At 35.7% G+C, this 12,098-nt stretch overlaps 1 protein-coding gene across 1 annotated transcript in view; it reads right to left on the bottom strand.

Annotated features, from left to right (window-relative positions):
- The window catches only part of LOC121905492, a 344,732-nt gene that overhangs the window by 275,385 nt on the left and 57,249 nt on the right, over positions 1 to 12,098 (bottom strand). The window contains exons 13-17 of the mRNA XM_042423738.1: positions 2,811 to 3,087; positions 2,073 to 2,120; positions 1,662 to 1,705; positions 1,018 to 1,297; positions 619 to 662 (exon numbers count right to left, since the gene is read on the bottom strand). Of these exons, the coding sequence (XP_042279672.1) occupies positions 619 to 662; positions 1,018 to 1,297; positions 1,662 to 1,705; positions 2,073 to 2,120; positions 2,811 to 3,087 (693 nt within the window). The remainder of the gene's footprint in view (positions 1 to 618; positions 663 to 1,017; positions 1,298 to 1,661; positions 1,706 to 2,072; positions 2,121 to 2,810; positions 3,088 to 12,098) is intronic.

The following is a 12,098-nucleotide window of genomic DNA, read 5'->3' on the forward strand; positions in this document are numbered from 1 at the left end:
CCACTTAAGTGTCTTTAGCTCCTGATCACTCAAATCATTCAGTGTTTCTAAAAGCAGCTCTCTCACAGCCCCCATTGTTGCTACCTGGAAGATTCAAAGAGTATGTTCAAAGAGAAAATATGTTATTTCTCCACTGGGAATATTAAAGATTTATCTCTTTGCATCTACAGTATCAATGTCATTATTTTAGACATTTGGATGTTTTAAATAAGTTTTTCTACAAGATCACCTGAACTACTGATACATCTGGTAATTATGATTTGTCTTACTTTATATTCTTTAATATCTGTAAACTTGTTTATGTTTTTTTAATTTTAATTCCAGGCTGTAACTCTGGCAAACACACTGTGCTGTCAAAAACTGAAATGAGCCACCTGATCTTAACATCACATGTTCTTGATGAACTGTAACAAAGGTGGCAGCACAAGTCAGGAACTGTTTTCTCAGTTTCATCTTCTGCATTTTGTTTAATACTTTGAAAAAGCCTCACAATTATGTGAAAAACTGAGTTTAGTTTCATTAATCACCACTAATGTGATGATAAATATGATTTTAAACTCGCATGTTATTGAATTAAAGCTGTACTGCATGAGGTCAGGTTGATGTGACATTGCTCACTTTGTGGATCAGTGCAGACAAGTGTTCATCCACAGAATGTTTTTCTGAGGAGGAAGAAAGGAAATAAAAGTAAGTGATCAACATCAGGCTATATTGTTCTTTGAAACATTACAATACAAAGGGTTCAACACAAAATAAAAGTGAAGCCTCCTCAACAGTTAAAAAATATACATATAATTCATCACTAATATTTTCTCCCTGTCCCACAATATCTTTTCATATTTCACATAAGCAATCAAATATATTTTGTACACCAGCTGATACTGTCTTCTTTTCTCTACATTATAAATCATAATGTTTAAAATAAAGAATGGCTTATATCATAGCTTATAAACTTATGAAACACATGTTTTTTTCCAGTTTTATGATTTGAATATGTTTTTTTCTTCATTGTCTTACTTTTGGGTCCTGAGCTGCTGTCTGACAGCCTCTGCACCAGATCTCTCCTGTTCATCTTAATTAAAATGGCCTTGGTCTTCTTCACAGACTGTTGGCCGAAGGTCTGCACCATAATGAACACTGTGTCCTGCATGTCTGCCCTCATGAGCATCTCTAAGTAAGGTTTGCGGAGGTGAATTCGACTCTGGAGTAATTTCTTGAAGACCTCGAGCTCCCTGTCGCTCAAATCAGCCGACAGTGTTTCCAAAAGCAGCTCTATAACAGACGTCATTGTTTCTACCTGGTAAATACAAAGAAAATGTTCATTGGGCAAATGTACAATTTCTCAGCTGGGATGATTACAGATTTTTCTGTTTATGTCTCATCAATGTGTGTGTTTTTATAAATGTGGATATATACAGTTTACATTTCCCCAGTGGTAGAGGTAACACTGATTTTTAACATTATTAGTTAACAACATTGTTGCTTCAGACCTCATGTGTACATGATACAACCTGAATGTAGCTTCAGTTCTGAGAGAACCAGCTGGTGAAAATCAGAAATTTGTTTGTATCATCATTTATAATGTTGAACATGTTTTTTTTTCCTGCATCTGTTGAATGAAAGCTGTATATGTAAAGTCAGACAGATGTGACATTACTCACTTTCTGGATCAGTGCAGGCCACTGTTCATCCACAGAGTGTTTCTCTGAAGAGAAGAAAATAAAACGAGACTCATGAATGCCTGGTTTACCATCAGGTGATAAAATCAGACACTATCAGACTATCTTGTTTTAAAATTATTGTAATATTAAGGATTAATTGCAAAAGGAACATAAAATCTGCTCAATAGTAACATCCTAAAAATCAATTACCAGTTTCACCTGATGAACACTTATCAACATGACGTCACATTTGTTATTAAACTCAGTGTTAAAGCCTCACATGATGAAATGTAGATTAAAATAATTACAGAGCTTTGAGGAAAGGATTCAAATCTGTCATCTTTACTCCTAGTTAAAGGAATAATATTTGTAATTTTGTTATTAGTGTTTCAAATGTATTATGGTACCTACCTCCCTCTGTGGTTTTTACACCAAACGCTTCAACTGATGATCCTGCAGCTGAAACACATTTAATGAACGTTGTTATTACATAATAAAAACACTGTGTGTAACCTTTACGTGTACTTGTCCTCAGTATAATACTCTTAACACTTGATGGCTGAGACCAATGTGGTTTCAGAAAACACTTAATCAGGGTGATAAAATAAAATACACAGACACTGCACACATCACATGACACAGATGGATTACAGGTGTGTGGATGGAAGACAGGAGGAGGCCTTGGTTACAGAAATCACAGAGGGGATGAATGAGAATGAGTGTCCATAGTGGAGCCAAGTTTAAGTCAAATTGTAGCTATACAAAAATACAACACAACATATTCAAGTGAAATGATGTAGACAACATTAGCCAAGTTCCTATCTGACCATATACAACATAAGACTGGTAATAATGAGCTCTAACATTTCCCTCTGAAGTGATCTTTGTCTTCTTATTTTGTGTGTACAAGTAAATTGAATTAGTTAAATTAACCACTTCAAAAATGAAATGAAGTACCAACTAACTTTGTGAAGCTCATATTGTTTTTGTTGAGATTGTGTCAGGGAGGTGTTGATTCAAATCTATATTTCTGCTGTCATGGTGGCCTATATGGTGTTGCTCCATTGCTTTATCTAATATTTTGTACTCTTACAGATTTATTAATTATTATAAATTAATGTGACATGACATTTGTCTTATTTATCTCACCTTTGGGTCCTGAGATAGTCTCTGACAGCCTCTGCACCAGATCAGTCCTCTTCATTTCCATGAAAACCTCCCTGATCACCTCCACAGACTGTTGGCCACATCTCTCCACCATCAGATCCACTACTATTGTCCTGTCTGCTGACTCCAGTTGGATCCATGGAAGGTCCTTCTTGAAGTAAATGAACTGCAGGAGCCACTTAAGTGTCTTTAGCTCCTGATCACTCAAATCATTCAGTGTTTCTAAAAGCAGCTCTCTCACAGCCGTCTTTGTTGCTACCTGGAAAATTCAAAGAGTATGTTTAAAGAGAAAATATGTTATTTCTCCACTGGGAATATTAAAGATTTATCTCTGTGCATCTACAGTATCAATGTCATTATTTTAGACATTTGGATGTTTTAAGAAATGTTTTTTCTGCAAGATCACCTGAACTACTGATACATCTGGTGATTATGATTTGTCTTACTTTATATTCTTTAATATCTGTAAACTTGATAATAATCTGATAAACTTGAAACTTTGATATATGTTTTTTATTTTAATTCCAGGCTGTAACTCTGGCAAACACACTGTGCTGTCAAAAACTGAAATGAGCCACCTGATCTTAACATCACATGTTCTTGATGAACTGTAACAAAGGTGGCAGCACAAGTCAGGAACTGTTTTCTCAGTTTCATCTTCTGCACTTTGTTTAATGGTTTGAAAAAGCCTCACAATTATGTGAGAAACTGAGTTTAGTTTCATTAATCACCACTTATTTGATGATAAATATGATTTTAAACTTGCATGTTATTGAATTAAAGCTGTACTGCATGAGGTCAGGTTGATGTGACATTGCTCACTTTGTGGATCAGTGCAGACAAGTGTTCATCCACAGAGTGTTTTTCTGTGGAGGAAGAAAAGAAATAAAAGAAAGTGATCAACATCAGGCTATATTGTTCTTTAAAAAATTACAATAAAAAGGGTTCAACACAAAATAAACCTGCAGCCTCCTCAACAGGTAAAATATAATCTATATATGATACATATAATTCATTAATAATATTTTCTCCCTGTCCCACAATATCTTTTCATATTTCACATTAGTAATAAAATATATTATGTATACCAGCTGATATTGTCTTCTTTTCTCTACATTATAAATCATAATATTTCAAATAAAGAAGAAAATTTATAACATAGCTTATTAACTTATGAGACACATGTTTTGAGCCAGTTTTATGATTTGAATATGTTTTTTGTCTTTATTGTCTTACTTTTGGGTCCTGAGCTGCTGTCTGACAGCCTCTGCACCAGATCTCTCCTGTTCATCTGAATTAAAATGTCCTTGGTCTCCTCCACAGACTGTTGGCCGAAGGTCTGAACCACAAAAAACACTGTGTCCTGCATGTCTGCCCTCATGAGCTGCATCCATGGGTTCTCTAAGTAGGGTTCATAGAAGTAACTTTGACTCCGGAGTAATTTCTTGAAGTACTCGAGCTCCCTGTTACTCAAACCAGCCAGTGTTTCCAAAAGCAGCTTTATAACAGACGTCATTGTTTCTACCTGGAAAATACAAAGAAAATGTTCATTGGTTAAATGTACAATCCCTTAATTTTATTGATTACAGATTCATTGATGAGTTTGTTTTAGAAATGTGGATGTGGTGAGATTACATCACCAATGTTACACAAGCTAATAATGGAATTAATAATATTTGTCAAATTGATCACATACTGTATAACTGTTTTTACAAACTACTTGTATGTGTTTACATTTCTTTAGTAACATCAAACTTTTGTCTGTTTTACAATTATTTTATCTGTACAAACAGGATCATGACTTTATTTTACTGCCTGGCTGTAACTCTTTCAAAGACTGTGATCCCAAAACTATGATGAGCCTTTTGATTTTACAACAGAGAAGCTGTGAGAACATGGCTGTTTGCATCTTTTCCTTTCATTTCTTGTTTTTATTGTCATCATATTTTACACCTTCTGTTAACGTTATAAAAATAAATCAAGAAAAAATATATATTTTCCTTGTGGTTGATATAACACAAATTCTTTACATTATTAGTGAATAACGTTCTTGCTTAAGACCTCATGTGAAAATAGCTTCAGTTCTGTGAGAGAACTATTTATTTGTGGGAAAATTTGTTTGTATCATCAATTATAATGTTCAAGATGAAGATGATTGTCAATCTTCATCTACTGAATAAAAGCTATACTGTGTAAAGTCAGACTGATGTGACATTACTCACTCTCTGAATCAGTGTAAGATGATGTTCCAAGTGTTTCTCTGAGGAGAAAATAAATATCAAAAGACTTATTAGAAATGTATTTAACATCAGTTATAATACAAAGACTTTCATTCCACTAACCCTCCTTAACAGTGAAATAATAATAATGTGCAGAGCTACTTGAAGATTTTCCAACAATGTTGAATGGTTTTGGATATATTTGTTATTGTACTGTTTATGCCCAAACTTACAAAATATTGTACCCCAGCTAATGTACTTTATCTTTACATAATAAACTATAAAACTTATGAGACACATGTGACTGCATTGTGTGCAAGTTTTATGTTTTTCATGTTTTTGTCTGCTTTGTCTTACCTTTAGTTATTGAGCTGATATCTGACAACCTCTGCACCAGATCAGTCCTGTTCATCTCCTTTAAAACCTTTTTGGTCACCTCCACACACTCTCGGCTGTTAATCTCCACCATCAGCTCCACAGTTTCCTGCATGTCTGCCACATCCAGTTGGCTCCTTGAGATGAGCGGGAAATCTTTCTCCAATTCAATGAGCGACTTGAATTTCACAAACTCCTCAGAGCTAAAATCATTCAATATTTCAATAAGCAGCCTCTTATCCATCATTGTGTCTACCTGGAAAATGAAAAAGGTAAATCATACAGTATTACACAGGGCAGGATGTGAAGTGTTTGTTTGCTCTACTACCATGAATACCATGACTGACGATTTAGACAGTGCTCTCCACCACCAACACTGAAACACCAAATAATGGAAAATCATTTGGACGAATGGTGTTCATCCCTCCAGTAGAGTTTCATAGAAGTCATGTATTAATGTTTTATATTATGGATGGATGTGGATTTTCATTTAAAGAGGTCCGAGAATTGATCCTTGTAATGACATTGATGTGTATATTTATTTAATTGGATCCCTTAAATTTTCCATTAAAGGAACAGAGTTACGCTGTGACTCTAATTAATCTACCTTTAATTTCTCCACCAACAATCTATAATGTTGTTCCAAACACTTGTAGTTTCTCCACAGCATAGCTAAAAACACTATTTCCATGTTACACTATCTCTGCCTCATAGCTCCACCAGAAGAAACATACTTAGTGATTTATTTGCACAGCAATGATTGTTTGGAAAATACTGATTATATGGATGAACAGTAGATAAATGAGTTATGCAGCAGCAGTGGTTTGATAAGTTTCTGTGGTTGTTGTGATGTTTTCTTGCAGTTATTCTGGATCAATATTGGAATCCACTGTAACTTCTGTGAATCTGAATACAGCTGCTGTCATCTACAAAAGGAGCAAATTATAAACTTTTCAAAGCCAAATTTTAGGCCCACAGGGGGCGAGTAAATATTGATTTTCAGTGGGGTATTCCTGTGAGGATTTCAGAAACATTTCAGAAACAAGAAAAGTGTAGTCAAATGAAATATTGGACTTATATTCAAAGTATTGTGTTTAAGTAAGTAAGTAAGTATATGAAAGCACAAACTACGCTATATACACCTACATTATAAGGCTTTAGATGCTTAGGATTTACTCACTTGCACTGTATCCATGACTTTCACATCCATGACAGTCTCGCTCTTCGTTCTCTTGAGGTCATCAATAAGATGTGGCTCGTTTCTCTGCAGGATTTTGTAGAAGATCTGTTTTCCTCTAACTCCACTGGATTCCAAGGGCCCACTAAGGAGTGCCCTCGTAGTCTCCTGAGAGTCATGATTAGCCCTGATTTTATCATAATTTACTTGATTTATAACATCACATTCAAGGAGTTCATCTAAAATTGGTGCAACATTGGTCACTCTCTGGATTAGCTTGACTCAATGTTTATCCACAAAAAGCTCTGAGTAGAGAAAGAAACATGACACAAAGTTGATAGATTTAAGATATTATGAAGCTATAATCAGTGTATATCAGAACATGTTTCATATGAGGTTTAGCAAACTAAAATGCATACAGTATTAATTTGAAAGAGTGGATTTTAAAAAACCTTGATCAAGCTGACCTGTTCAAAATATCCCATGGTTCAATTATTGTCAGATTCTGGTTTTACGTTTTTCTTGCGGTAGACAAGTGTAATTTAGTAGTGTAATTTAGTTGCAGGTGTAAGTCAGATAAGGAAAGCCCCCCTAAAATCTTCTTTAGCCCCCCCAAAATAAATCTACCTTATTGGTTTAAATCATCAATAGTTTTTTCTTCATTCATTTTTCATTTAAGTCGATTGAAATGTGCGTCCCCACATTCACAATGTACCTAAAACGCTAGAAACTAGGACCTGAGAGAGGCTGCTGCTGCTCTAATCCAGCGTTTCCATTGGCTGTGCTGCTCACTCAGAGCCCAAAGTAGAGACTGTGATGGTAGTCAGAAACTACTGAAGTGACAAGATGCTGGCGAAGATGTTATCAAGATAAATATAATATACAGAGTGAGATAGTATGTAGTTACAGAGTGAAGATACCAAGCTCCAATATGAATTTGTGGCAAATGATGGTCAATGTAGCGAGCTATCAAGTTGTTTCTTGTTTGTTTCTTGCTTAACGTTAGCTAACTTTAGGTTTATGAGAGGAAAAGACAAGAGGATGGGCTATATAACACTCATATTATACAGTGGAAACCACTTATATAATCACAGTTACAGTGATCAACCGCTTATATGGATCAAAAAGCTCAGGACAGAATCATTCCTATACAAATGCCATTTAAATAATTTGCTTATAGTAATCAGTAGTCCGCTTACAGAGTTCATTTTGGGTCTTTTCATACATGAAAACATGGAGGAAAAAAATAAAATTACGGTAACTCTATTTTCATTTTTTTTTACCTTACTCCCATGATACACATATGATATTGTAATTAGCGGTTGCGGCACCATTATCAGGGGTGCGGAGATGCGGGGTGTGTTTATTTGTATTTATTTGAGTGTAAAAGCGAGTGGGAGTTGTCTAAGCTTTCAGTTAAAATTAATACTGAATTTTATGACATAGGCCTATTACTCATACTAGACATAAACTAGCCTAAATGATTCTATGACATTCTTAGTTTTAGAAGTTCACACATCAAACATCAGTCTGTTTATGAATAACATACTTAGGACCTGCAACTTATCTAAGAGAGAGGAGATAGGATTTGCTATTTGCTTGATCTGTGCCTGTTGTAAGTGGATGAATAGCATTTAAGTCATATTAGATCCATGCCTGTTACCAACTATGAAGAGACAGATCTATTGTGTTGATTTTACACCTATTGCTACTCTAAAAATTCATGACAAACAGACATTTTGGGGCCGTTTTAAAAAAAAAATCCTCCCCCCAGACCTCCCTGGTAAAGGCTTAGCCCCGCTAACCATAAATCTCTAGTGACGCCCCTGTCTACAGCAATATTATATATTATAAATATACTTTGCACAAATAAATATACAGGAGAAGTAAGTCATTTGAAAAGTACATTTCTCACAGATGTACCATATCAGGTACATAATGGATCCTGGATACAACTTTCAGATACATCCCCCCCTGTCTCCCCTCATTTCCTGTAATCTCTCAACTTTAATCTCTAATAAAGATCAAACATATTCCAGAGTACTTTCTTTTAGAGCTGCAATTATTAGTTGATTAATTGATTAGTTGCCAGTTATTACATTTTAATCACCTATTAATTATTTTGAGTCATTTGAAGAAAAAATACCCATCTACCTTATCTAATTTCAGCTTCTTAAATATGAATTTAAATATTTTGTGGTTTCTTTAGTCTTCTATAATAATAAACTGATTATCTTTGGGTTGTGGACAAAAGATCAGATGTACAACAAACTATGGTAACATGTAAGAAGTGCAAGAAGACTGTAACAACAAAAGGGGGCACCAAAACAAACTTATTTCACCACCTCAAGTAAAAACACCTGGTTGAGTATGAGGAGAGACAAAAATCTCTCCAGGAGTATTATCGAAGAAATATCCTCAAATATTGTGATACTATTTTAGGGCAATATCGCCCACACCTAAAACAGACACACACACACACACACACACACACACACACACACACACACACAGTTGTGTTTCCCCATTACTTCAGAGGACATTACATTAACTTACACTGGTGCTTGAAAGTTTCCTTTAGAATTTGCTCTATTTCTGCATAAATATGACCTAAAACGTGATCAAATTTTCATGCAAGTCCTAAAACTAGATAAAGAGACATCAGTTAAACAAGTGAGACAAAAACCTTTCACTTGTTTATTTATTTATTGTGTAAAATGATACAATGTTGCATATTTGTGAAACTCCAGCATTATCAATTCATTTGAAGGGGAAATTAGAATCAGGTGTTTCAATCAATCGGATGACATTCAGGTGCATCTGGGAGGCCCTGCTTTATTTGAAGAAGTGAAATCTGGATCTTCACGATCACGAAGTCTGGGCTTCACAACACAGGTTTGTGGAAATGTGTCACTGCTCAAACAAAGGAGATTTCTGAGGACCTTAGAAGGAGAGTTGTTGATGCTCACTGGGCTGGAAAGAGTTAAAAAAAAAAAAAACATATCTAAAGAGTTTGGACTCCACCAGTTGACTGTCAGGCAAATTGTGTACAAGTGGAGGACATTCAACACCATTGTTACTAGGGGTGTCACAATTTCGATTCCACATCAAAAATCAATGAAGAACATTTCAAATCCTCCTGCTTCCCTCAACTCACCGGTGTGCCTTTCATGTGAATTATGTAAACAACACATGTTATTATTTCATATTAAATAAAGTATTTAAATTTGATCATATGGCCTTAGTGTGGTACATTACAAAAAAACATGGTGGTTATATCACACTTGATACCATCTTTTTAGAGAAGAATTTGAAAATGTAAATGACAGTTATCAGGGCATAAAACCAATGATCGGTTGATCTTTACAAATCAAGATTCGATAGTCTAACAATGGCATAGTCATTGGTGCTGAAAAAAAATGTTTAAATCAAAAATTGAACCCAGTCATGACCTTAAAATCAAAAGTCAAATTGAATCATGGATTTGGGGAAATGTGACACTCCCCAGGAGTGGTCGACCAACAAAGATCCCACCAGGAGCAAGGCATGTAATAGTCTGAGAGGTCACAAGGGACCCCAGGGTAACATCTAGGGAACTAAAGGCCTCTCTTGCAGTGATTTATGTCAATGTTCATGAATCTGCCATCAGGAGAGCAATGAACATCAATGGTGTTCATGGCAGAGTTGCAAAGAGAAACCCACTACTCTCCAAAAAGAACATTGCTGTCTGTCTATGGTTTGCTCAAAGCCACATGGATACACCAGAAGGCTGTTGGAGAAATATTCTGTGGACGAATGAGACCGAAATCAAACTTTTTGGTTTGAATGAGAAGCATTATGTTTGGCGACGAGCAAACACAGCATTCCAGTATAAGAGCCATGTCCCATCTGTGAAACATGGTGGTGACAGTATCATGGTTTGGGCCTGTTTTGCTGCCTCTGGACCAGGACAGCTTGCAATCATTAATGGAACTATGAATTCTGAGTTGTACCAGCAAATTCTACAGGAAAATGTCAAGGTACCCGTCGGTGAACTGAAGCTCAACAGAACAGGGGTCATGCAGCAAAAAAAATTGACCCTAAACACACAAGTTGTTCTATCAAAGACTGATAAAAGTAGAAGAATGTTTTGGAAATATTTTGGAACAGTCCTGACCTTAATCCAATAGAAATGCTGTGGAAGGACCTGCACTTCATGCAAGGAAGCCCACCAACATCCCTGAGTTGAGACTGTTGGGTAAGGAGGAATAGGCTGAAATTCCTCCAAGCCAATGTGCAGGGCTGATAAACAGGTACCAGAAAAGTTTTACGAAGTTATTGCTGCAAAAGGGGGTCACACCGGTTACTGAAAGCAAGGGTTCACATACTTTTGCCTCACACAAATATGTAAGATTTGACAATTTTCCTCAATAAATAAATGGATAAGTTTAATGTTTTGTTTCATTTGTTTAATTGGGTTCGCTTAAGTTTTAGTAATTGTGTGAACATCTGATCACGTTTTAGGTCATTGAAGTTATGCCGAAACAGAAAATTCTAACACAAACTTTCAAGCACCATTGTACATTCATTTCCTGTAGATTACCCTAACCTCAACCACTACTTGCCCCACCCTAACCAAAACCTTAACCTAAACCTTACCTTCATTTTAAACTAGTCTTCACCCTAAAATAAATGATTTACATTATGGAGACTTGCTTTTTGTCCTCAAAAGGGAGGCGAGTCCCCAAATGTGACTGTTTAAACAGATTTATGTCCCCACAAATTATGAATACCTGATACTCTCTCTCTCTCTCTCTCTCTCTCTCTCTCTCTCTCTCTCATCTCTCTCTCTCTCTCTCTCTCTCTCGTTTAACGTTAAATTGTCTTTGCTGTTGTTTTCCTGTTTCATCGTTAACTGTCGAGTCAAAGCACTTTGGAAACTTTAACAAACTGTTTAACTCTAACGTAAACAAAGTGTTAACTAATGTTTTATTGTAGTATTGGGCTGTTGTAACAATTTACACACACGAATACATCCCTACAGAAGAAGCAGGACGATGAAAGTGAAAGTTAAAAAGAAGAATAAAATACAGTTTGAAAGACAGTTTTACCGTTTTAACTGCAGTTTGTCGCTCCAGCCGTTAAGATGTAAAATCCGCCCAGTTTTTTCTCTGAATTCATTGAGGTAAATCTTTCATTGTTGTGTCCATAAATGATCTTTACTGTGATTCAGGTGCTGCTGTCTGTATCAGGTATTAACTGCTTCCTAGTTCCTCAAATATTCCTGCTGACTGTGGTAATAAATGTCCCCGGGCGTCTCTCTCTCTCTTCCGTCAGTGAGTGTTCCAGTAATACCTGTTGTGCTATGAAAATCAGCCCTAGTCGCGAGAAACACGCCTATTTGAAGATAATCGCTTTAAAACGACAAGCAAACGTACAGATAATACCCACAAGACCTTTTAATCATTTATAAACTGAGTAAATGTCAAAGGGACTAAATGACTCATGTTTTTCGAGACA

This window comes from Thunnus maccoyii, chromosome 10 (genome assembly GCF_910596095.1).
Source record: "Thunnus maccoyii chromosome 10, fThuMac1.1, whole genome shotgun sequence".
NCBI lineage: Eukaryota > Metazoa > Chordata > Actinopteri > Scombriformes > Scombridae > Thunnus > Thunnus maccoyii.